The 27,379-nt window shown below is 44.4% G+C and overlaps 1 protein-coding gene across 1 annotated transcript in view; it reads left to right on the plus strand.

Moving 5' to 3' along the window:
• The first annotated feature begins 11,140 nt into the window (after window positions 1–11,140).
• The window catches only part of Pinx1 (PIN2 (TERF1) interacting telomerase inhibitor 1), a 58,079-nt gene continuing 41,840 nt past the window's right edge, over window positions 11,141–27,379 (plus strand). Inside the window, exons 1-5 of the mRNA XM_021203659.2 lie at window positions 11,141–11,240; window positions 15,313–15,422; window positions 17,175–17,267; window positions 19,453–19,531; window positions 23,072–23,164. Of these exons, the coding sequence (XP_021059318.1) occupies window positions 11,222–11,240; window positions 15,313–15,422; window positions 17,175–17,267; window positions 19,453–19,531; window positions 23,072–23,164 (394 nt within the window). The 5' untranslated portion in view covers window positions 11,141–11,221. The remainder of the gene's footprint in view (window positions 11,241–15,312; window positions 15,423–17,174; window positions 17,268–19,452; window positions 19,532–23,071; window positions 23,165–27,379) is intronic.

Here is a 27,379-nt window from a genome sequence, read left to right on the forward strand (position 1 = left end):
CAACTGAGCGGCCCCCACCCCTACATCGCCCAGCATCCTGGGCAAGGGAGGACGTTTTTTAAAAACACGAAACTTTTGGAGTTGATTTGTGATTATGATTTCTTTTCCTTCCCGCTGGAAACGTGCTGGGCAAAAGACAGCATGATGTTACCGCCCCTCTGCTTCTCAAACCGATACAGCTTTTGTGGTCTTTTGTTTCTTAGTGAAGAACATTCTAGACACAGACCTAAATACGAACTCTTCGCCTCCTGTATTTCCAGTTAGCAATTCTCCCCGTGTATTCCTAACTGTTGACACGGTTTCCTTCTTAGCATTGCTTCTCATATTTTACTTTATTTTTTTACTGAACAGCAACAAACCCACAAAGGAACAAATTCATTCTCTCTCTCTCTCTCTCTCTCTCTCTCTCTCTCTCTCTCTCTCTCTCTCTCTCGATGTGTAATGTTGTGGTGTCCAGATTCTGTATAAAATATGTATATGATGTATCTGATATCTGGCAGCCACTGGCTGTTACTTTAACCAATATAATTAACAAAAATGCATAATGTTGGTGTTTGATTTTTTTTTTTTTTACAAAAAACTAGTTAAGATGTTGTGTATTTTTGCATGGTTAAAATGTACTTAGTGCATTAAGAAGTGTCGTGGAGGTGCACAGTGAACAGGCCAGTTTACTTTTTAATCGTAATGGTGACTGGTTGTCAACCAGACTTAGTCCCAATGATGTCTGTCTGCTTTCCTTTAGCATAATTCTATTTATAACTTGTGTTTGGTACTCAAGGTTCAACATAGCATATCTATCTATCTATCTCTATTGTATTTACTGTTCCTTAGAACCAGGTTGTGGAAGTTCATTCATCAGGCACAGCTGTGTCCATTGCTGATTTCTGTTGAATTATGTTCCACTGAACAGCTGAGCAGTCCAGCTCTAAAGCACCAGGCCCTGGAGACAAGGGTGGGCATCTCTCCCTCTGAGCAGTACTGTGGTTTTCCCTTATCATGGAACATTATTTTTTCAGTCCTAGTTATATAAAGGAGAAGAAAGGACAAGAAGGTAAGTGGAAGTCTAAGAATTATTTATATTTTATACACAAGAGTACATATAATATATTGTAGATAGAAAGGCAGACAGATGGTAAATGTTGAGTTAGGCACACCATGGGAGATGGTCAAGGATTCAGAAAGAGAGGCAGGGCTTTTCTTGCCTGGAATGGCACCAGATCCATATGGAAGACTGAAGAAAAATAGATGGCCTTGTTGTGCCTCAGTTTCTTCATCTGTGAGATCAGGAAGGGAGGTGACAGAAAGGGAGACAGTTACCCTTCCTGGGTCTTCAGTGCACTTAATGCAAAAATGGGTCCTGAGCTACCTGTAAGACTGAACTGCTGTTTGAAGACAACGCTTGCAACTTCTCCCCTCCTCCTCAGGACACCTAGACTTGCTCAGGGGAAAGACTTGTATTAAAGAGATTATTAGTGCCAAGGTACCACATCTCTTCAGCAAGACGGTTCCCTCACACAACAGACAGAGGGGATATGGCAGCATCTCCAGTCAAGGGAGTGGAGTTCTTGCCCTAGAATCTTATATTCTCTTTGCCAAGTCTGCATCTGCAGGCGTGTTTATTCCCTGGGCATGCCACCCCATCTTTCCCCATCCCAGACTCTGATGGCAACCCTTGCTGGGATCCAGCATGCACCGTTGGTACTCACAGCTTTGTGGTGCTTGGCTCCAGGCCCTGTGACTCTCTTGCCTTTCTTGGAGCAGATGCTTCACCCCTTTGCAAACAGGCTGCATCCTCCTTCTCAAGCTCATGGCAGTTAGGTTCCCAAGGCCCTAGGGCTTACTGATCTTACAGAAAGCTATCTGTCCAACGGCCAGTTGAATGAGAACCAGTTCTTGACTGTCTCTGTCTGTCCCCTCTTCAGAGTTGAGGACTCAGAACACACTTCAAAGGCATCTCCTCCTTGTGGGCATTCAGGTGTAGGTGACTGCGAGTGTCTGGCCCATTGCTGTCAGCTGCAGGTGGCCATTTTCCAGAGTGTATTGAATACATTTCCTCTTTTTCCTCAGAACTAAGGCTGGCTGCAGAGAAACATGTCCTGCAGACCCTCTGTGGCCAAGGTTCATGGGGAGCAAAGGCAGTATGCTGACGTTGGCCTCCAGTCTCTAGGAGGCTGCGAGGACACTGACTTGCTACATCCCAGGAACAAGCTCATGCTCTGGGTACAAGGCTGTAGAATTCAGCCATTACTCTTGTCTGTTCCAGCTGACAACATCTGGTACCTCAGACCTGAATGCCAGAGAAGCTCAGAGATCCCTGAGGACCTGGGTCCTCCTTTTTACAGTTGAGGCAAGCCACACCCAGAGAGAAGAAATAATGCACAGAGGTCTCAGCAGAGCTGATGGAGCCATCTTCTCTCTCTCTGACGTAGGACCACCAACTCACAGAGCTCCTTTAAATTTATGAAATCTCTGTGGACTATCCCCAGCCACTATGATTGACTTTCCTAAGTATCTTCTATGATCATGGTTGATGGGAACACACAGGTCACATTCCACTTCACAGCCTGCAGGAGCCAAGTGAGAATGCTAGTAGGACAAGAATGCTAGTAGGACAAGAAATGAGCTGGTATCCTATTTAATCTATGCTCTTGAAAGGCACTTTAAAGTGATGAGATTATCAGAAGATTCCCCATCTTTGTCCTTCCCATTCAAGATCTTCTGCTAGGTCTGTTTTGGGTTGTCTTTAATGATCACAGTATATACCCATATATCTTACCATCCCTGAGACCCCACCCCTTGCCTTGATGACTTCCTTCAAGGTTGTCTCCATTCATTCCAGGAAGAACACTCTACCGCTTTTTTTTTTTTTTTAAACAGCCTTTCTCAGAAAGCCATGACTTTGATCCAAGAAGTCTTTAGGTTTACTTTAAGTTTTCCCTGTTTCTTCATTGCACATCTCTGTCAACTTTTATCTCTGAAGAGCCACCAGAAGTCATCAAGTATTTTCCTCAGGCTAAATGGTAGTTTCAAGGACCTCCATAAATGTCATTTCCCCAATGGTGAAGGAGCCTCCTCCCCTTCCTCTTGCAGGAAGCTTAGTGGCCCCATTCTTATGTGGCCATTTTTTTGTCTGGAGGACCCTTGAGATTTGTCCTTTACAAAGATTTAATCTAGAATGTGCTTTTGTGCAAACTTTTGGAACACCATCCACAGCCAGCTAAGGAGGCCCCTTGAGTTTTACTGTATTATCATGGATAAGGGCCACGAGGCTTGTTTCGTTGGCCCCAGCTTCCAGGTCTTAAAAGTCTTTTTTTTTTCCTTTGTCATATTACATAGAGAAATGTTTTTTTGTTTGTTTGTTTTTTACTCCAGTTAGACTAGAGGCTGTTTCTTGAAAAAGATCAAATTCCCGAGTTGGAGATTTTTAAAGGGCTTCATACCTTTAAAGAATTGCTGTCCCAGCCCTTTACAGCCTACTCCCAAGGGGCAGCTTCCCTTCCTCAACCAAGTCTCCCCATTCCTTCCAGTCAGCCTGAGAGAAGCCTGTGCCCTAGCCAGAAGCCCCAAAAGGACGCTGAGCATCCTTGGTAGTGTTTGCTGAGATTTCCCCCAAACCCTGCAAGGTAATGGGTCAAATGTTAAAGTTCAAGGTTCTTTTTTGAGTTCTATGGCTACAGAAGGCCCTCTTGTGGCTCTGTTGGAAAAGGGTGAATTTATATGGCTAGTAAGCCACACAGCCAACTTGTTCCATCAGGAGAAGGAGCTGCCTCTACAAATTAGGAGCATAAGCCCTAAAACTTTGGTTTTATATGTTTGATATTGGCAAAAGCAATTATCATTATTTACTCTTTTTAAAAAGCTAGGAAACAATCAAATTTGCAAACATTCTTTCATAACCTAACTATTTTAAAATGACTTCCCTGTGCACCTTCAGATGTCATCCTTGTATATGGACAGTCTCTGCATTCTTAGAAAACCTTCCATTTTGTCTGTTACAATTGGTTTTCTCTGTTCCCATATTCTGAAACTCTTCCAATAGGCAAGGCTGGTGAACAAACACACTACTTGGCCAGCAGCTAATGCTGCATGCCAGCCACTGTTCACAGTAGTCCTCCATCCCAGGGATGCTGCTCCACTGAGTTCAGCAGGTATCCTCAGAAGGTATCCTCACATGCAGGGCTAGCAAAGCAGCAAGGTGCCTGCCAAGATTATGTTCCCCAGGCTCATGGGCAGGAGGTCTGAAGAGTGCTGCCTGCTCCCAGTATGGTATGACCAGAGCTAGAGAGACTATAAAGGTGACTTCAATGTCCCAGTGGCTGCAGATAAATGGCTGAACTGTAGTTTGTTCTCTGTAGCCCCTTCCCAAGTGGCTTAGAGTGATCTGTCAGGGAAAGGAACAGGTAAGCTAGATCGCTTCTTAGAGGATTTGACTTGTACTGTGTACTTGTACTTAGAAGATAGGTTTAATTGTGTACTAAAGTAGGAATCGACAAGGAAGTCATCTACCAGTCCTCCTTAGCAATGATCAGTTAATTTGCTGCCAATCTAGTTTTGTCCACATTCCTACAGCACGCTTGCCACATGTTTTTGTTGATGGTTTATTACTGTAATCCTTACAGTCCTGTTACTCCTGTTTAAGGGTCCAAATAAGACAACTCCTTCCACAGAGGGACCAAGCCTGGATCTAGCCCCAGACAGCTGGCCATTATGGTGTTTTCTCTTGCAAATGTCTCATCCCCACCAAGATCCCTTAGGGAGCTCCTGAAATATTTGCATCTAGCATCTTCCAGCTATTCCTGCAGGCCCTAGGCATCTCATAAAGAGCCTTTTCTGGCTTGCTATCACATGCGGGAGGATGGGGGATGGCCTGATTTACCCAGGTTATACTTGGTTTGTATGCAGGGATAGGTAGCTATGCCCTTTGGCAGAAAATATCCCCAGGTCCCCTTCTGCTACTCCAGAGCCTTAGCAGTTAGACCACCCAGCTTCTTGCCAGAGGTTAGCCCAGAAGAACAGGTAGCTGTTCGAGGTCACCCTTCCCATAGCATTATAAGGCTCATCTCCTTTGTCCAGAGCATGGAGAAAGAGAATAGTTCTGCTCTCCTTTATCTTCTGCATGTCTCCTTCTGAGTAGATTCAAACCACAGAACTCCCCCCCCACTCCCCAGAGGTCATGTGGAACCTCATAGTTCCATAGCCCTTATAACTATCCTTCCATCTGCTCAGGGGAGGGTGCCCAATCTCCAGCCGAGTGTAGGTCTTCTGGTACATGCAAGCATCTGGCCTGGTTTTCCAGGATGTACGGTGTTCAAGGCCACTGAGACAGACCAGCAAGATGAGAGCTGGGGTCTTGACCTAACTTCTGCATGAACCTTGGTGCTTCCACCTGCCACTCACCAGAAAGGGACCACAGGAAGCAGTCTGGAGACTAGAAACTGGTTAGGTTGCCCCAAGTCTTGGATGAGCCTTCTTTCCACGGAGCCTCCCAAAGGGCAAGCCCTCTGCTATTGTGTACTGTAAACCTGTGCTCCAGGAGCTGAGGTTTGCTGAGCTTGGGGAAAGTAGCTGAGGAGAAAGGGCACCCTTCTCACCTTCTGTTCACCTTTGACCTGGCTGAATTTAGCTGCCCTTAACCTCTAGTTTGCTAAAGTCCTTATTGCCTTAATGACCACCTACCAAACAGTCAGAACCAGGCGAGAAGTCCCTCCCATGGCATATTTTAGAAGCCTGCCTGTCCCCTTCACACTGCTGTGCCTGAAAGGAGACCACACTCCCTCTCCAAAATCCAGGGCCCATCTCTCACTGACAGCGCAGTGTTCCCAGGCTAAGGACGAACCCAGGACTGCTCAGGTTGAGATGCCCAGTGCCCATGGTGGCCACCATTGACCCTGCTCCATCCTTTGGTCTCCACTGCTTCAGATCTGAACTTCTCCCTGTCCTCCACCTCCACCTCCCGCCCAGAGACCCTTTGCCCCATCATGCTCAGTGCTGTTCCTGAAGACCATGTAGACTTTTCTGTTCTCTGGAACATTCTACTCACCTTCGGCTGTAGTGCATCCATCCCTTCAGCCTCTCCACCAAGCTCTTTAAGTGAAAGGCAGTGGCTGTCTTCCCTTGGACAATAATGAATGTATCTACTGTAAGTGCAGACCATGTAGAGAAGTGGCTGGGTTCAGAAAAAAAAAAAAAAAAGAGGGTTTTTGTAAAGCCTGTTTATTTTTTTAAGTCAGTTTTGAGCATTTCTATTTTATCACCCTTCACGTGGTTTTGGGGAACCCAAATTGTATCAAGGTCTCATGCCAAAACAAGCCAACAGTTGCTTTCTTCACCTTTCTCCTCCATACACCATGATTTCAAAGATTGTTTTGGTGTCGTTTTAAATGTTTTCTTGTGACATGTACTGACGATAAAAGTCATCTTGACAAAAAAAAGATTTATACATGAATCAGAAAGTATTTATTTCAATTTTGTACCTTTCCATTTTAATACATTATAATGTATTGACTCAACTGAGATAATATAAACAGTTCATTTTAATAACATATGTGTGTGTGCCTTTTCCTTTTATGTATAGTGGGGGTGGGATAAACTCTCCTGGGGTGGAAGAAGTCAGTGTTAACTGGCCTTAGGGTGACCAGAGGGAGACCTCCCCTGCAACAGAAGCCTCTGGGTTAGGGGCTAGAAGCAGCTGGTGCCTTTGGGAGAGGAAAAGATTCTGAAGCAAGGAAGGATGGAGGTAAGTGGCAGCCTCCTGGGCAACGCTGACCCCTACTGTGCTCTACCTTGTATTGGTCTCCCCTGCTCACTCTGGCCTTGCAAAGGAAATCCAGGGACACTAAATTGAGGAGTTATAGAGGAAGACTCCATACTAAAAATAAGTGTAAGGGGGTGAGAGTATGGACTAAAAAGTTCTGGTTTGTGTTTTCTGGACATAAACTTTTCCTTCCTAATGTTAAAAATCCTGCAGATGACTCATGGAAGTAAAAATGCCTCAGACCAACCCAGGGGCAGGCAGCAGAAAGGGCTCTTATGCTTCAGTTAGAATGCTTTCTCAAGTGCATCTGCATGCCCATGTTCATGCTGATTGACTTTGGAGAGCAACAATGGCTGCTGTTCCTCTGGTGACAACACCAGGTGTTGTTTCTCTGGTGTCTTCCACCTTTTGTTTGAGGGAGGGTCTGTCACTGACCTAGACCCTCAAGAAGTGAGTTAAGCTAGTGGCTAGTAAACTCTAGGGATTTGTCTATATCCACCTCCTATCTTGCTGTGGATGGGATCACAAGCATGTACAACTATACTCACCTTTTTATGTGGGTTCTGGATACTTGAACTCAGATCCTCATAATTGCAAGGCGAATACTTTACCCTCTGAGATATCCCCCCCAACCCCTAATCTAGCGTTCTATTGAGATGTAGGGCAAAACCCCAAATGGGATATAATCATACTCCATTTGTATGTCTTTTCCTGGAAGGTGGACTGAAGGTGGACAAGGAAGCAGGGAGGAGAGATGTGTCTATGGGACTGCAACTGTTTTTAAAGCATCTGCAGCAAACAGCAGTAACAGGAATTGTGGATGTAATCCTCTACTCTCCCTTGCATGTCTGGACATGGTTCATTCTCAAGCTGGGCAGTCTGGGGGAAAGGGGGAAGAACATGGTTTGAGAGAAATCCACGTCAAAGTCAGGGTGCTTTCCTCTCCTAGGAGAAGAGGGAGGGGAGCAAGGGATACAGAGAAAGGTGCAGAAAGAGTACTTTGAACAGACTCAGCAGTCCAGGACTCAGAACGGTACACAAGTCTCAACAATTGGTCCATATCCCTTGATGTCCTATTTTCCTAGGTACCCACAACTTTCTACACATATAACCTTTTTAAAAAGCTTCATTTTTGATTACTTTTAATTATGTGGGAGTGATATGTGAAATTGAGTGCATGTGTTTACATAAGTCCGGAGAGGGTGCTGGATTCTCTGGAGCAATTGTGAGCTGCCTTACATGAGTGCAGGGAATTGAAACTGGGTCTTCTGCAGGGGCAAGGATTGTTCTTAACTACTGAGCCAGCTCCAGCCCTATCCTCATGTCTTTCTATGCTCCCCTTCCCATATACCCTATCCATCTTTCCCAGGAGGAACACTAAAAGCAGCAGCCTGCCTTTGCTTTTGAATCTCTCACCCATCTTCTCCCCGAGTCCAGGGGGGCTGATGACTAAATCGTTTTATGGTTCAAGTCAATAATTTAGAAATGAATCAGTTGTCAATAATATAAAATATATATTAGTCCTATGAAGGAGCAAATCTGAAGACATATGTACCGGAAAAATCACAGGGATTCTCTCTGAAATTCTTTTCTAAAATTCTTCTGCACTGGTGGCAATTTTTGACTCACAGTATTTTCAGCTGTTTAAAAAGAGGGGCTGGGCTCTGAAAAAGATGTGTAAGGCTTGTACTGGTGTTTGTTAACTAAAATTCCTCCTCCAAGTGTGAGTGCATTCCCCCTCCTAAATATCTGCATCCAAGGAAATGACAGGAGACGCTTTCCTCAGTTACTGCGCTTTGGAAAGATGGCTCTGGAACTGAAGGCTGTTGCTCTGGGCCAGTGTGTAATTTGCCCGTCTTAGTCCATTTGAGCCGTTGTAACAAAATACTTAAAGTGGCTTATAAATAACAGAAAATTATCCTTCAAGGTCCTGGAGGCTGAGTCCAAGGTCGAATGGCTGCCAGATTTGGTTTCTATGAGGGCTGATTCCTGGTTATCAGAGGCTGTCATGCTGCTGCATTCTCAGAGCATATGAGAGAGGAGGACATCTGGATTCATTTTCTCTCTCTCTCTCTCTCTCTCTCTCTCTCTCTCTCTCTCTCTCTCTCTCTCTCTCTGAAAAGCACCAATTCCCATCCTGAGGCTCCTCGTTCATGATCATGCACACCCCTCCTTAAAGGCACTGCCGCCTCATGCTATCTCCTTGGGGGGGGGGGGAGGTTTCAGCCCATGAGTTAGTCTCCTTATAGTGAGTCTGCTCTTCTCTCTGAGCTTCCTTGTCCCTGCCAGTTGTGGGAGGGACTATTGCTAACAATTCCCGAAGCTACCAGGGCCAAGTGATACCATGCACCCCACCCCTAGGGGCTTACTGACCTCTTATCATCCCCTGGCCATTCTGTGTAATAAAGAAGCAAGCACAAGCATATTTTCTGATGACAAGACAAGCATCGATTGAGCCGTTCCCTTTTCTGTCCTCCCTCTCCCTTCGCCCATCTTTCTTTTTCTGTTTTGAGCTGTGACAACTTTACTTTTTACCTCTGATGCTTCAAAAAAGTCACCTTGAATCAGGAATTCCACTCAGCACAGTCTTTCTTCCTGGGAACAGCACACCATGGCTAGCTCTAGGAAAGGATACGGTGACCCCTTGCTCAGTCAAGTTCAGGCTACACATGGCTGAGTTCCGAGCCCCATTAGCCAATATTAATAATGAAAGAGGAATGACAGTGGAAGGCCCAGATGAATCATGTCAACCTGCTCTCTCCCTGGAGAACCACTCAGGATTTAGCAGAGAGCAGAGTTTCACTCTCACAGCTACAGAATATTTTTTACATAATGCATGCTAAACTTCACACTCAGGAACTTTTCCGGTTGCTTTTTATTTCTACAATGATTAATTTACTAGCTTACTTTTTTTTTTTTTTTTTTTAGTCACCAAGACTAGTTTCTATTCTAGGCAAAACCAGGATAGAAGCAAGTTCCCTACAGTGCCCTAATAAACTTGCTTCAGACTCCAGGGCTGCGTGGGTTGCATACTTTCCTTTCTGTCCTCTCCACACTTGCTCCTCCAATTCTTCTTAAACTGGGGTTAATGGACAATAGAAGTTTACGATGCTCCCCAAAGATGTCTTCAAACAAAGGACAAAGACTTTCAAAGGTAGCTGATGCTGTGATCCAAGAACACTCACCAGGAATTCTACTCTTTGGCGAATCCTTCTTGTCCCGTAAAGATCTTTTAGAGAGGCATGAGGAGGTCATACATACATACATACTGTGAGGAAATGCTCCTGTGTGCCCTCCTTCTTTAAAGCTCACCGTTTACCTGGGTTTGGGCTTGGTTATCTAGATCAGAAACCCTGGCCCAGGGAAAGGAAAAGCTGGAAAGGATTTGGGGCAAAGCCCAGATGTCCTAAGCAGGCGATTTGGTCAGACCCAGCCTTGTTGTCGTTGTCCCACGGTCACATTTACTGCCTCTTCTTGTTAATAATTGGTGGTCAGGCACACAATCATTCTTGGCTGGGGGCTATCAACCTCCTCATCTTTCAGGTAGGTAAAAGCGACAGTTATGCCTGATTCTCAGGTCCTCCAGCACAGCCATATTTCACCAGCACATCATCATAGAAGGCTTGCACTGAGTACATCGGTGGTCTACATGGGATCTTGTTAGGGCTGATGAAAAATGGATGTAACCTTCCTAAGAAAAGACACGAGGGAAGAAGAGGCTCTGGAAGGTAAGGGCACTGGCCAGTGCTGAAGGCATGGCTAAACAAAGATTTGAGAAAAGCTAAGGTCTAGATTGGAAGTCGAAGCCTTGACAAAGAAAGGGACGTTGAAGGGAGAGGCTAGAGGGGAAAAAGGCAAATAAACAGCGTGGGAGATAGCTGAGGTCACACATCTGGAGAAGACAGGACGGCAAAACGAGGGAACAGAATGTGACAGGACGCATTGAGCAAACTGGGAAAGGCCTTTGGGATTTAAGTCTGTCACAGCGAAGACCACGGAAGAGTTAACATTTCTCGGCCGTTAAGCACAAAAAACATGGTGTTTCGTTTGACTTTGCCAGCTAGGTGACTGTTTCTGCCTTCTCTCCCTCCCTCCTCTCTCAGCATCCCCAATGGGCAGAGGTAGAGTGTGCCATAGTGCCAATACCTTCCTCTTCGGCCGTCTCTCCAGCTCTTTAAATGTACCCATGGTTCACAGACACCTCTTAAGGTTGCTTGCACACCCACTTTCAGAGTTAAACTGCGAACTGCTCACGTCCCACAAGCTCGGCCCCAGCCCTAGAATGAGTCTCTGTCTCAGTCCCGCAAGGCGGGCCCGCCCCTCCGCTTCACGCTGTCGGTAGCGAGGCGCGCGTGGTGACGTCAGTAGTACGCGCCCCCGCGAAGCTCTCCACCCGGCGTGCTCTCCGAGCCGGCTTTTTCCTTAACCGCACTTCAGCCAGAGGCAGCGTTCGACAAACTTGAGACAATGTCGATGCTAGCGGAGCGTGAGTGTCCGCCGAAATGGACGACCGGGTGATGGGATGACGGGGGGGGCGCGGGTGACCGGGCTCGAGTGGGGACAGACAGCAGTGACTGCCGGGCCCGCGAGGGGATAGAACAGCGATGTCCCGCAGACTCAGTTCCTGGTACTAAAGGCTCCGGTCGTGCGCGCACGCGCGCATTCCGACATTCAGGACACAAGAGTCAGACTGTTGTCCCTGGCGCTGGCCATCGTGACCACCTGGGAGGATTCTCTCACTTCTCCGAGCTCAAACCAAGTGTCCTGGGATTCCACAAAGACAGTTCCCATAGCATCGCTTCAGGTCCCGAATTCCAACTGTCCAAAATGTATTGGACCCAGAGGGGAAAAAAAAGTAGAAGGATTACAAATGTCAGGCAGTGATAAGTCCCTGGCAGGAGTGCAGGCTGATGAATTGTTTTAAGCGAAACTGAGAGAGAGTAGCTGTGGTTAGCCTCTGAAGTCCACCAATTCCCTCCACAGACGCTACTTTATTTCTAAATGAGACGACGTGTAGCTATGGATTCTTGCCACCAGTTGGCAGTCGTGTGATGGTCACAAAGAACTGGCTTTTAACTTTTACTGGAAGTTGTGTGGCTATCAAAGAAAATAAGCATATTATTTTCTTTTTTTAAAAGATGTCATTGTGTCGATTGGGCAGTGATGGCGCATGCCTTTAATCCCAGCACTCGGGAGGTGGAGGCAGGCGGATTTCTGAGTCCAAGGCCAGCCTGGTCTACAGAGTGAGTTCCAGGACAGCCAGGGGCACACAGAGAAACCCTGTCTCAAAAAAACAAAACAAAACAAACAAACAAACAAAACCCCAAAGAACAAAAAATGTCATTGTGGCATTTTAGAACAAAGCATGTTTTAGCAGAGCACACTGCTCTTCCTGCAAGCAGCTCAATAGGTTGTAGACTGGAAACTGCCCTTTCTAGGTAGATCCCTCTTTCTGGCATTCCACCTGGTCTCTACTTCCTTGAAAATGAACTAGTCTCTATCTCACCCAGGCTTTAAAAATTTTAGTGAGGTGACTGGATGAATACAGTTTGGAATGTCAGTGGTCTACAGGATGAACAAGTGACCTGACAGCCAGTTCCTTATGCAGCAGGGCAGTGCATCTTGGGTCAGTATGTAACAGGGATGCGTTTCTTAGGGGAGAGGTGGGCTTCTTACAAACTTTGGTCAGCAACCCTTGGCAGGCGTTCTCCACACATGGGTCTGATACACACATGCAGAATACTAGTTAACATGGCTGTCTTTGCTGTGCTGATGAGCAAGATAGTGTTGTGCTGAGTATATACCAGGTTATTGAGCTGGGTGGAACAAGTTTTTGGATCAGCTTTTCCCCCACCCCCACCCTCCAGGTATAGCACAGCAAATTTGAGTTCACAACTCAGTTTGCTTTGTGGTGGTTTTTTGCCCCCTGCCTGCATGCTCACAACATTTCTTGGTTTTGCTGGGGTGTGTATAGATAAGGATCCCTATTGATTTTATGTGCAACACAGTAAGCTCTTGGGTAGAGGTTGTGTTGTTTTTCAGTTTTGAGGCCATTGATGTTAATGTGCTTAGATGAATGCCGAGGGTAAGCAGTAATGGCATTCAACCTCCGGATTTCTTACTTGGCCACACCTTTAGGGGTTCAAATTATTGTTCTGTTGACTGAGAGGGTCATAGTTTTTCCCTCAAATTTGTGATAGTGAAGCCAGATGTGATGGCTCATGCCTGTGATCCCGACCAAGTGGTGGAGGATTGTCACCAATTCAAGGCCACCCTAGGCTACAGAGCTAGATTGTCTCAGATAAACAGACAATAAAACTACAGTGATAAACTTGAGTTCTTAGGGACCAGTTATTTATATTCATTTCAGAGAAATCATTCTGTGAAACCCAGGGCTGTTCCTTATTTCAGCTACTCACCCCTTTCTCCTCCTTCCTTTACTTCTCTCCTTTCAGACTCCTTTATGTATCCATGCTTTTTTATCAGGTGCCACTATGGACAGAGTGCTTTTTATCTTCCTCCTTGCAATGAGGTGTAAGGATGAAGAATTGAGTATGATACTTAAGGGATGTGGAGTAACAGGATTCATGAAAGATGGGTGTAAACACCACAGTGCAGTGGGATGTGAAATGCCACAGATGGTTCTGGAGGCTAAGTGACTCCATTATGATGTTGAATAAGAGAAGATGTATCATCTGTTAATCATGATGTTCAATTGGTTCTCTCTAAGGCCATAATGACTTGTGTATTGTGAATTAAGAATATAAATTGATCTGGGCATGGTGGTACACACCCATAATGCCAGTACTAGGGGGATAGAGACAGTAGGATCAGAAGTTGAAGGTACCTTAGCTACATAGCAATTTTTTTTTAATTAAAAACATTTTTTTAAAAAAAATTATTTCATGTACATTGGTGTTTGGACTGTATGAGGGTGTCAGATCCTCTGGAACTAGAGTTACAGACAGTTTTGAGCTGCCGTATGGGTGCTGGGAATTGAACCCTGGTCCTCTGGAATAACAGCCAGTGTTCTTAACTTCTAAGCCATCGCCCGAGCCTGATACATAGCAAATTTAAGGTTGACGTGGGTGCTGCATGAGTCTCCATCTCACCAGCACCTTATATAGTGAGGGTTGACATTTGTGTAAAAGGTTTGGGCTTTACTCGGGGACATTAGGCAGATTTTGTTCTCCTAGACTCAGCTTTTTCTTTTTCTTTTTTTACTTATTATTGATTCTTTGTGAGTTTCACATCATGCATCCCAGTCCCACTCATCTCCTTGTCCCCTCCTATCTACCCTTCGCCCTTGCAACCTTCCCTCCCACAAAATAAAACACACACACAAACAACATAAGCAAAGCATAGAAAACCTATCATCACTGAAGCTGTAGTGTGTCACGGTGTGTTCCCAGTATGTCCCGATGTCCACACATCTTCACTTGCAAATGCTGATTGCAAGTGGTCTGGTTCCAGATCTCTGGCTTCTGTGAGACCATCAATATTGGACTCTCATCAGGACTTCTGGTTATCCTGCTGTTGTCCTGTGTCATGGAGATCCTGCAGCTTTGAATCAGCAGGTCTGGTCCTTTCACGTGTCCCAACCATTCACAGATGATATAGATTTTGGGGTGGGCCAACTCAAATCTGGGCCAGGGTAGTGGCTGAGCTGGTCAGCCCCCTGACTTTAGAGTAGGCAAGCTCTCCAGCACTGCTCTAGCTAGCCCATCCAATACCATGAGCAGCAGGAGACAGAGTCAGCTCTCCTGCTCTCAAGCTCTAGGCCTGGCTCATTCACACCCACACTCCCAGAGCCAGCTCCACTGTGCTGCCCAGTCAAGGTGTGGGGACCCTTTCTCTCAAGTGCTGCAGCCTATGAGGGGTTGGGACAGCTCTCCCACCCTCCCACTCTCAGGGCTGGCTCACCCATGCCTTTGCCATCAGGGACAGCTCCACCGTGTTGTCTAGGTGATGCAGGGCCTGTTCCCCAACTTGGGTTTTCTTATAAAAAAGGTAAGAATATTTCCCTTCATTGAAATACTGTGGAAGCTGAGTCTAATATATGTATAGCATTTGGCCTATAACATGCAACAGTGAGTGTCATGGTGGCTACACCTGCTGCTGTGAAGGTGTTCACTGAGAGAGGCTCTTGTTACTGCCAGTGACTGCATCGGGAAGGCTCAAATAGTGGTCTGGTTTTTTTGTTTGTTTGTTTTTTTGTTTTTTTTGTTTTTTCGAGACAGGGTTTCTCTGTATCACCCTGGCTGTCCTGGAACTCACTTTGTAGACCAGGCTGGCCTCCAACTCCAGAAATCCACCTGCCTCTGCCTCCCAAGTATTAAGTATTTTGCTTTGTCTCTTAGAAGGAATAGTTTACTTTAAATTTAACAAGGCCAGTTTTTATGTCAGGAATATATAGTTACTGAGAGTACCAGGGAAAAGGTTCTGTCTATTAACCCCTTGGACACTAAATGTGTCGTGTTGTATGAAGCATGTGCTTGGCTTGTGTGTGTTCTTCCAGGTGAAGACGGGGTGCTGATGCGATACCTTTTTATTTGTAGGGCGGCGAAAGCAGAAATGGACTGTGGATCCCAGAAATACTGCGTGGAGTAATGACGATTCCAAGTTTGGTCAGAGGATGCTTGAGAAGATGGGGTGGGCTAAAGGAAAGGTAGGTACTGTATCAAAGAGGTACTGTACCACACGTGTCAGAAGATATCCGACTTAGAATCTGGGAGAACTTCATGCTTCAGATCAGCTTTCTTTCTTTCTTTCTTTTAGATCAATTTTATTGATTTTGGAAAAATAATTTGTGACCAGGTGGTAAATTAGACTTGAACATAAATACCAGATCCTCTGGTTTATCAGTTCCGTTGCTATGATTAGTATCTTTCTTAGATATTTTTTAATTCATTACACATGAATCCGTACTTAGGCCTCAGAATTTCGTGTTTTCCAAGCGTGGTACTTAATTTCCCTTTGTAGTAGATACATGTTTTCTTGAGTTTCTTATATTCTGCTTACTCCTAACTGCAGTGGGGCTTCTACTGTAAAACTGCCTCTGTCAGGGTTGCAGGGCTCTTGTGTTTGCATCCAGTGGGCATATGGTATCCTTAAGTCACCTCACCCCTCAGCAGCGTTCTGAGCAGTGTCTGCTCTGTTGAACTCTGTTGTGGTAGCCTTACCACCCTTTTTCTTGCCTTGTTCTTTATGTCATTAACCACCTCTAATTCACAGCCATCATCTTTGTCTAGACCAGTGGTTTCCAACCCATGGCCACAACTCCTTCAGGGTCAGATGACCTTTCACAGGGGTCACCTGAGACTGTCGGAAAACACAGATATTTATATTATAATTCATAACGGTAGCAAAATTACAGTTATGGAATAGCAATAAAATAATGTTATGGTTGGGTCATCACAGCATGAGTACTCTATTAAACGGTGGGTATAAAGCCACTTTTCGCATCCTCTGCTCAGGTGATCTCATATGTTACCAGGCATTGAGTTATACCTCCTGGCTGTGATACTTGAGTGGCCATGTTAAGATTAATTTTATTATAAACTTCTTATGCCCTCAAGTCTTTTCCTTTCCAGGATTTCCTGACGTTCAAAAGTGGTGCTTATCCCTGCATTCAAACAATGCTACCTCTTTCTTCCTATGTCCATTTCAGCATACAAGAAGCAGGAGGACCTTTCAAACTGAACTTTACATCATGTTGCTCCCTTGTTGAACACTGTTTCCAAAGATTAAAATCTCCATCCCTGCTCTAGCTTTCAAGGTTCTGTGAGGTTCTTTCTCAGTACTTGCCCTTGTTATGTCCTACACCCTTAGGTGTAAGAGCTAAGTGAGGCCAGGAACCTGGAGTACTCTGCCTTCTTTCTTAATGTCATGGTACAGTACTAAGTAACAGAGAATACCATGTGCTCCACATGCTCCTGTGGGCTTCTGCCACTACTGTAGCGGTGGCCTGCTCCAGAACATATGTAAGATGTATGTTCTGTGCAGTGTCCCCAGGAACTCTGTATTGGTTCTTGGATTCAAAAATCAGCATTGACAATTAAGAATGCATCCTTGGTGCATTCTCTTCCAGAACCCTCTGGGCCAATGATTCTCATTCTCAACCTTCCTGACGCTGCAATCCTTTAATACAGCTCTTTGTGTTGTGGTGACCCCAACCATAAAATTATTTTCATTACTAATTCATAACTGTAATTTTGCTACTGTTATGTATGTTATTTAAATATCTGAGATGCAGCATATCTGATATGTGATCCCTGTGAAAGGATTTGGGGTCACTACCCAGAGGTTGAGAACTGCTATCTCAGGCTGTGTACTTTTTGAATAGATGGTGAAGAAAAAGGCAACTTCTCTTTATAGCTTATAGAGCTATATTTAATCTCTTTCTGTTTAATTTCCACAGGGTTTGGGGGCTCAGGAGCAAGGAGCCACAGAACATATTAAAGTTAAAGTTAAAAATAACCACCTGGGACTTGGAGCTACAAACAATAATGAAGTGAGCAATTTCTGGATGTCTTTTTTGCTTCATTGATTTGTGTCAACATCAACATTGGGATTCATGCAATGGGATGATTTTAAGTCATGAGTGTGGTTCCTGCTTTGGGTGAAGAAAGACACAAGAGCACATGGCTTAGCTGGCCCTCATCCTGGGTGGTGCATCCACCGCCTTGCCTCGATCTCCTGGATCCTTTACTTAGTCAGTGGCTTCTAGAGGCACTCCTATTTTTGTAGCTGAGCTTTGTAAAAAGTCTTTTCAAAGAAATGTTCATTTCAGAATAAGATCAATTTTTGTCTTTACCCACATCCTAATATTAGCTTGTCTTGTTAATGTGGGTGGCTTTGAGAGTGGGGTGTGACATAAGAAAGCTGTCGTGCTTCCAACTGTTGATGTTCCACAGTTGGTTATATGTTCACTCTTTTTTAAATTTTTATTTTATTTATTTATTTTATGTATATGAGTATACTGTAGCTGTACAGATGGTTGTGAACCTTCATGTAGTTGTTGGGAATTGAATTTTTAGGATCTCCTCTCGCTCCAGTCAACCCTGCTCACTCAGTCCCTGACTGCTCCTGCCCAAAGATTTATTTATATTTATACATAAGTACACTGTAGCTATCTTCAGATGCACCAGAAAAGGGTGTCAGATCTCATTATGGGTGGTTGTGAGCCACCATGTGGTTGCTGGGATTTGAACTTAGGACCTTTGGAAGAGCAGTCAGTGCTCTTACCCGCTGAGCCATCTTGCCAGCCTACGTGTTCTCTTGAACACAGACTGCACAGACATGGCTGTCAGAGTTCCAAGTTCAGCACCACCTACCACTTCCCATTCAGAGCCAGGCCTGGGAGCTTTCTTCCTGAGCTCTTGTAGCTAACAGAACCCAGTTAAAAACTGAATTACTTTATGTAAACTGAATTGCTTCAGTAATTTTTTATCTCTGGCTAGAACAGCTACAGTTCTCTGGAATAGCAGCAAAAATTTTAGCCACTAAAGAAAGAGTTTTTATAATGTTGACTGTGAATGCTATTTTGAGAAACACAAAGCATGCTGTATGTACATTCTTAGGGGAAGCATGTGTTCTGTAAATCTGTGTGCACACCTTAACTTGTTTCTCTGTAATAGTCCTGGCTGTCCTGGAACTCACTTTGTAGATTAGGCTGGCTATGGACTCACTTGATATCTGCCTTCCTCTGCCTCCTGAGTGCTGGGATAAAAGGTGTGTGCCACCACACCCTGCTTAAACTTTCTTAATAAGAAATGCTTGTGTATAGTGCATGGGGTGAATTTCTGCTTAGAAACCCCGCTTCCAGCTGGTTCTCATTGTTGGGAGGCCATTATTAGTGAACACCTTACAATTGAATCATACTGATTTAGAGACTTAGGGTCTCCTTCCACAGAGTTCTGTGAAGTTGCTGCTGACACAGTAGTTAGAATTCAGCAGAATAGTCCAAGTTTTGTTGAACAAAGAGGACTCTGCTCTCACGGTTCCCGCCTCCCACCTCCAGAGTTTAGTTTATTTTAATGGATATGGGTGTTTTACTTGTGCCTGTGTGTTGGGACCACATACTTGCAGTACCCATGGATGCCAGAAGAGGGTGTGGGATCACTTGGGACTGGAAATACAGACAGATGTGAGCTGTGTTGGGGGTACGGGGGTGGGGTGTGGGGGGACACAACAGAAATTGAACCTGCATCCTCTGTAAGCCAGTGTTCTTATCTGCTGAGTCATATAACCAGCTCCTAGTAGTCTCTCTGTGTGAGAAAACACTAATTTTATATTGCTTTAGTGTAATACCCTAAATGTTGCCCATTGCTTTATGTTTGCTCTGACTTAACTGTTAAAGGGTCATCCACATTTGAGATACATGTGTGAGCTTCTAAGCAGCTTCCTCTAAATACGTATTTATATTCTGTTGACTTTTCGGTGCTGGGAAATAAACCTGGAATCTTATACATGCAAGCCAAGGACTCTGCTACTGAGCTTTGCCCTAAGTACCCCTCCCCCCTTCGATGTGGATCTGCTTAAATCTTATTTCAGGTTTATACTATTTTATGAATCCAAGTAAATAATATTTTAATGAAACATGTACAATTTCACGTTAATGTCCAGATTTCCGTTACATGTCTGTTGGCATTATAGCAAGTTTCAGGCTTGCCTCTCATACTTTCTGGTGCTTCCAGGACAACTGGATTGCTCACCAGGATGACTTCAACCAGCTTTTGGCAGCACTCAACACTTGCCATGGTCAGGAAACAGCAGGTAAGGACACTACTACAGCTGCTCCTCCCATCAGAGTCATGCTCCTGCTGTGGGCCTTTCAGACCTGAGTCACTGATGAACCCAATACTCTTTTTATATTTTGATGGCGCTGTCATTGAATGAGCTTTTGCTCCCTGATGCATCGTCCTTGTCCTAGCAACATTTTCAGTCGTCACAGCTGTGGATATGTTACTTGTATCTGGTAATGCCAGGACCATGACTAAGCGTTCTGCAGCAGAAACAGCTGTGGCTTACAGCAAAGAATGCTTAGCTTTTTTGGAGGAAACAGCAGGGCATATTAAGAAGGGGCACTTGGATGCTTCTAGATACTGATAGTGCTGGTGGTCTGACCCTGGAAGTGGTGATGAAGGGGTGTCCGCTTTATAATTCTTCAACTGTACAGGTTTTAAGTATATCTATATGCTATGCACATGTTGTGATAAAAAGAATTGTGAACATTTCTTGAGTCTTTCTGGCATAAAGTAAAATACACCATATGAAATTAATGCTATGTAAAGACTAAGATGAAAGTCAGCTAAACCTTTGACTGCCAGGAACTGCACCTTGGTGAGCATCTGGTGACGTCAGAGTGTCATGACTAGGACATCACTCAGGCATGAGATGCCTTTGTCACTAGTGTCCTCATGGACCTTTGAACCTGGGATCCTTTTCTCACAGTTGCCCACACCCTTGTTCTTAGTCAGGGGAAACTGTCCTGTACTGGGTTTGGCCTGGTTACTGTCACTGAGTGCTTAGTGCCTCCAAGAGTGCTACAGACCTCTAAGAGCTGACGTCCAAGATCCCACAAAGAAGGGGGACCTGGAATGGGCTGTATGGATAGCGAAGAGGTGTCTTGTTTTTCAGATTTTTCAGGGGTTATCTGGAAAGTTCCATTTTCCTCAGTCTGATGGTGTCATAATCCCTACTTTCTAAGTGAGAAGTGCCATTTCAGTTGTTGGGACCCTGGCTCATTCAGGACAGGGCTCCCTTGTCCCACACTGATTGCCAAGGCTGGCAGGGGACCTGCAACAGTCCCTCCCAGAAGTGTTTAAGCAAGGACAGGCAGTGGGTGTTCTGAAGGACCCAGAGAGCTGAGCTGTCTGTAAGGAAGGCTGTGTTTGACTTCACAAATGATAGTTGGCCTTCTTCATCCTCCTCCTCCAGGGTTAGTCTGCATAGGTTTCACTTTCCTTGGTGTCCAAACCTGGTAGTAGTTTAAATAATGTCAAAGCTGCATGCAGCAGCTTGTAGATACCAACTTGTAGATATTTCCTGTCTGGGCCACTAGAGGGGGCCAGTAGCCCTGTTGCCCAGATAATGCATTTAGAGAAGCTTGTCTGTGACTCCACTGCCACCCAGAACTGTGCTCTCAGAAGATTCCATGTACATTTTTTTTTACCATAGTTATGCATTGCTTGACATTGTATTTAATGGTAAATGACATAGGAACCTAGCATTCTTTTCTCTTGTTAAGATTTCTTAGTAAATTCAAACTGTTTGTTTTATAGCTAAGCAGACGTTTTGTGTTGTTCTCTTGTAGAACACGAGAATCAGAATGATCGTTTAAATTTCATTTTTAAAAGTGTTTATAATCTCAGCACTAGGGAGAAAGAGGCGGGAGGATCTGTTCAGTGTTAGCCTCATGTAAATTGTCAGTACATGGTCAGCCCATGCTACACAAACAGGAAGGGCAGGGGCTATCAATAAATTACTTGTCCCACAATTGTGAGTCCGTGAGTTCAGATCCCCAGCAGCCATGCTAAAAAAAGACTAGTAGTGACTGTAACCCCAGGACTGGGGAGGAGAGAGAAGAGGATCCCTGGAGCTCATGGGCTAACCTTCCTAGCCAATCAGTCAGTTCCAGTTTCAGAGAAAGACCCTTTGTCAAAATAATAATATATAGCAAGATGGAGAAAGACACCTAACATCATGCTCTGGCCTCCACAAGCATGCATATGCGCGCACACACACATACACACAGACACACACAGACACACACGGAAAGAGCTATCTTGTCTTGCTTAGGCATAGCTTAACAGGTTCACATTAGCATTTCAAGGGCACTTTCTTCTACCACCTTAACCGCATAGTAACCTCCTGATATTTTGTCATTCATTATTTTAAATATTTTGAGATGGAAAGTGGGTTGCTGGGAAGTTGTTAAATGTAAATGTGTGGTTTGAAGCAGCATCCTCAAAAGTTTTTAATCAGGTGTCCCTGAAAAGAGCTTTGAAAGTGTGCCCTAACACTTACAGCAGTCCTAGATGCCTGTGGTGAATGGCAGAGGTTGATGCCCACCGTCTTCTGTTTAAAGTATATAAGCACATACTTCTGTAATTGCCAGAAAGGCTCTAGTTCATAATTCCTTTCCTCTGAAATAACATTTCCGTCTCATGTACACCATTGTATCTTATGGTAATATGTTTATTCTTAACTTTTTTTTATAATTGTGTTTTGAGTTACGGTTTTTAGGTAGTGTGTGGTGGCCACACATTCATGATCCTCTTGCCTTAGTCTCCCAAGTACTGCGATTATAAATTTGTACCACTATGACCAGCTGTAAACACTTTTATAATGGGCGACATTTCTCTTCCACAACACAAGTAAAGCATTGTTTCATAGAGAACTCAACACTTAATACAAATGCTTTCTTTTGGGTTAAGTTGTCATCATAATTAGTATATTACTATTAGCATAACCAGAAAACATATTATAAGTTCTGGTAAATATTCATAAATAAAGCAGGAAAGTCTCTGGCCTTGTGTCTTGTTAAGTTGAAAGGTAGTTTTGATGAAAAGATGGGGGCCTGTTAACCGTATCTGAGTTCCTCATTGATCCCAGAGAACGGCCTCTCCTAAGGTGGTATAAGGCATATGGGAAAGGAGAGCAGTGTCGGTTGTGGCCCTCTGATTGGAGGAATGCCTGTGGACTCCCAGAGACAACTCGATCCCCCTGCTCAGTCCAGACTCAGGTCACAAGGTATCTTCGAAACCGAGAGTAGCTCTGGTGGGAGCCAGTGCAGTAGCTTAAGGAGCACTTAGTAACCTGTGCTGAGCACTGTCTGAAAGCGGAAGCACTGCCTTCACAGTGTTCCCAGCCTGCTATGCTTCATGCCCCCCCGCTTTGGACTTACTAGGAACTCCTGGGGAGATATGGCTACCTAAGGCGTGGCTCAGTGGCCATGATGGAGTCAACCCACCACTCCTTACTGCAGGTGATGAGATGATATTCTAGTATCAGGCTGTGTCAGTGCGCTTAGCCATGTTGAAAAGCTTTTGTGTTACCTCGGTATTGTACTGCTGCGTGCAAGACCATGAATAGTCATGTGTAGATTCTGGTCTGAAGATATCTTCATTTCTCTTCTTTGAGGGTTTTATTGGCTAGAGAGAACCTTGTCTGACTTTACTTTTAAAAAAATTCCAGTTCTTTGGTAACAGTTCAGTAATAAGTTTTTTACACTCCTACAAAAGCTTATGTAAGTAACATCTTTCATGAAGAGAAAGAATCACACAATGTTTAATATTTTACTTCTTTTTAAAGATTCCTCAGACAACAAGGAAAAGAAATCTTTTAGCCTTGAAGAAAAATCCAAAATCTCCAAAAACCGGGTTCATTATATGAAATTTACGAAAGGTGAGAGCTGGCATTCACTTGTTGGAGTATGTATTTTGGCACTGGGTTTCCTGAGGCACTGTGACTCTTGTCTAGCACTGAGCAATGGTTGCTTGTTTGAAATTCTGAACGGGAGGTCTGGGCAGCCTGGTGGATTGATCTGCAGCAGCCCTGGGTTCCAAGGGCTCAGTATGATGGCAAGTTCCCCATGCTGACTTGCCAGGAATCTTATTAAAATGCAAGTTGGGGTGCAGTGATTCCAAGAACAGCCCAGGGGAAGCTTCAGACTGGGTAAGTCCTGTTTCGGCTGAGAGTGGAAGTCAGTGTCTGACTAGGGGAGATGGCAGTGCTATGTAGCTAGATGAGAAAATAATTTGATTTTCATGTTCTTCATTACAGCTTTTATCCTTTTTTCAGTTCTTAATGGTTGTGGAGGATAGTTCCTGTTATTTGGCAGTTTGGATCATTAATTATATCAAAATCTACACTGTAATGACACACAGTCTCAACAAGTTCTCCATCTCATGGAGTATCGCTATAGGCATCTCATGGCCATGGCCAGGGTGGTGTTGAGATATGCAGTGGTTGGAAATTGAGCAACAAACCCTCCTTTGCTCCTCACCACCTTCTCCATGTAGCTTCTCATTGGTGGGTGCACCTTTCCTCTCTAGCCATTAGGTGGCAGTCATGTACAGATGAGAAGCCTCTGCTTTGCTTTAAAGAAGTCTCCGGTGTTTCTGTAGAATGGCCACAAGCTATTACATGCTGTATTTCGTGTGTGCTAGGTGTGATGGTTACTGTTCTGTGGTATCTATACACTATTTGATTGTTCTTTGGGAAATTGGATGTCTGTTCCTGTCTCTATGCCAGAAAAAGCATATCTCTTTGCCTTGGTCTTGGCATTTGGGGTTGTTTCACTCCTAGAACCTGCCTTAGTTGCTGTGGGAGACATTTCTGAGGCTAGTAGCTCTCCTCCAGGGCCAGGTCCCCAACAGGTAGAACTGGGTTTGGAAGAAGTGAAAGGCATGACAGAGCCTGGGGTTAGGGAATAGAGTGACTTCCAGGCTCTGTGAGAGGAGAGCTGCAATCCCCTTTGTTTCCTGTGTGGTTTAAGGGGCTCCTTTGTGCTATCCATTTCTTTTTCATAGGCAAACACTTTTTTGTTGAGGCTCATGAGACTTCTAATCAGGACTTATCTTTACCACACCATAACCCATTATAGACCAGAAAACTACTTTGCTGCCCCTTGGTCCCTGGTCCTGTAAACAGCCCTTCTTATTTCATTAGACACTATAGGAAGACTACAGACACTGCAGAAGGGTGTTGCAGAGCACACAAATGGATTCCCTTTGGATGACATGCAGTCTCCCCCACTCCTCCCCTCTAAATGCATGCAGTCTCTGATGATTGTCCTTAAGACCCAACTGCCTACCTGACTCAGCTGAAGCACTTGCTGAAGTAGTTAGGATAAACCTCCCTAAGCTGCTTTAATCTGCTGGATACTGGCTGTGTCTGCTTTCTATTTCTGGTTCAGCCACTCCCTTGCTGGTGACCCTGTCAAACTGCTTGGTGTGTTATACCTTCGTTTCTCTCTCACAGTGAGGTTTGCATATTTATCAGCCCTACTTATGAAGTAAGGAGCCCTTACTGTGCTGAGAAGAAAGAGCTGAAGGTGTATTGTGCTAGAGGGAGAAGAGGTGTCAGGAAATAGAGGACCCAAATGCTGGGAATAAGAAAGGAAGAGGAGAGCCTGGCGTGGTGGCGCACGCCTTTAATCCCAGCACTTGGGAGGCAGAGACAGGTGGATTTCTGAGTTCGAGGCCAGCCTGGTCTACAGAGTGAGTTCCAGGACAGCCAGGGCTATACAGAGAAACCCTGTCTCAAAAAAAAAAAAAAAAAAAAAAAAAAAAAAAAAAAAGAAAGAAAGAAAGGAAGGAAGAGGAAAAAGGAGTGGAAATGCAGCTAGTATGGGAAACAGCAGATAACCACTGTCTGCACCATCCAGTGCAAGTTGGCGTTACAGTTCTTTTAATTTCCTAAAAGCTGTTTCTTTCATTTGGTCTTGTCTCTGGGTATGAATGACAACCATGAACTGTTGTTATCCTAAAGGAACCTGTCTGGGTCTGCGGAAGCTGGCTTCTGGCTGGTACTCTCCCAGACACATCCCGAACCATTTCCCTTCCTTCAAACTGTTTCCTCTTCTGTAACAGAGGAGGTATTTGCAAGCTGCCATGAAGCTCAGTGAGGCTCTGTTCTGGGGTTTGTGAGACGTGACCCTTCTTATGGAATGCATACGCTTCCAGCATTGTGGAAATAGGGGATTTGATGTTCATGATGAAGGTTCCTCGTTCCCTTTGCTAATGAGGACGAGTCAAATCATAAGCCCCTATGTGGTCCAGAAAACTAAAATGTAGGAAGGCAATTCCTCTCTACAGCCTGCTGAAGACCTTTCCAGAGCAAGGGCTAGCCTTTGTGGTGGTGCACGCCTTTAGTCCCAGCAGTGGGAGAGAGAGGCATGTAGATCTCTGCATCTAAAGGCAACCTCATGTACACGAAAAACTACTACTAAATGCCTGGCTAGAGCAAGTGGTACTGTAATCTCTGCTACTGCCTAAATTCCAACCACATCAGTCTTAGTTCTGATGCATAATTACTTCTCTTTGTAGCTTCTACTTGGTGATTTGATTTGGAATAATTAATTATGTAATTTTAAGTTACTCTCATCTATATTTGTTTGAAATCTAGCTCCTCCCAATGTTGGTCTATTCTTTTACTATTTCATCGGGTTCTTAGGTTTATCATACTTTCAACCCTTATCCCACCCTAACCCTTCTCAACCCCCAACACGAGGTAGGAGGGAAAGGGGGGCTTAGACCTCTTTAGACCACTCCCTGCTGACTAGGGTTGTTGGGTTCCTTGAGGCCAGTCTAATCTTCACCATCAGAATATCCAGCAATAGCAAACCAGCAATCCAGCAAACCCTGAGGCAGGTGGAGCAGCAGCCGCCACAGGCCTTCTCAGGCCTCTCTCACTTACATCCTTTCCAGCGACCCCCAGAATTAAATGGTCTGCAGCTGGCAAAGATCATGCCCCTCCCAGAGCATGAGATAATTATAGCTAATGGCTATGGACAAACTGAAGCGGCCCCGTATCCCACACCTGGGATTAAAACAAAAACATATTCATATACATAATTATGTTTTTAAAGAAATGAAAACTCTCACTACATCCCACAGTAACACTCCAGTTGTAAGGGACATTGGTTTTATATTTAATGTATTCTTGACTGAATCATGTAAATTAATCTTGAAGCATCCTAGATAAACCTGTTTTTTAATTTAACAAATGTATGTACTAAGGCAACATTTCTTTAGGATTAGGACTATCTCTACCTCATTGATCTTATACCTGTGTTATAGTCCATTTCCTCTCCAGGTGCCAGACTAGTGGGTGCAGTTGTCATTTGTCACTCTGGGAGTCACACTCCTCCTCTCAGTGACCACAGTGATGATCTGGAAAAGCTGATAACCGTGACTGATAGCCAAACAGTGACAGATTGATTGCTGTCCTCGGTGCAGCATTCCTCTGTAAAAACCTACACCCAGCCTCGAATGGACTTCCTTATGTCTGCGGCTCCTGGAAGCCTTTCTTCCTGGTTCTCCAGATACAGCTGTAGCTGAGCTAGAACAGCCACAGCTAGATTGATAACATCTGTTTTCTGTCTTGTAGATTCTTTTCTGTTTGTCATCTTGTCAAAGATCTAAGTTTGTCATCAGTCTGTTGTGATTTTGACCACAGATCAGAACTGAAGCTAACATCCAAAGTTGAGTTTTACTAGGTGTATTTTGTCCAAGAGTGGCCATAAGTTCAATATATATATATATATATGATTCAGTCAGGACTATTAGCTGACTCCTAATTTCAAGATCATAGCTGTCTTCCCATTGTTCCCACTTACAGGTATCTTCTTTACGGACTCTGACTCTTTCTTCTCTGTGTTCTTGTTTTTTCAGATTAAATCCAGAGCAAGTCCTGTCCAGCCCAGGTTTCTACATTTAAGTGAACTTTGCTAGAGGATAGAAATTTCTGACCCAAGAATCCATCACTAGAACTCTAGAAATCCTAGTACCTCCATTGAACATTACTGGCTTCCCTTTGAGTCTGAGATTTGTTCTGAATCTCAGTGTGTTTATTTCTTCACATACTAATTGTGAACTGTGGCCCTGAGTTCTCTCT

This window comes from Mus pahari, chromosome 8 (assembly GCF_900095145.1).
Source record: "Mus pahari chromosome 8, PAHARI_EIJ_v1.1, whole genome shotgun sequence".
Classification (NCBI taxonomy): Eukaryota; Metazoa; Chordata; class Mammalia; order Rodentia; family Muridae; genus Mus; species Mus pahari.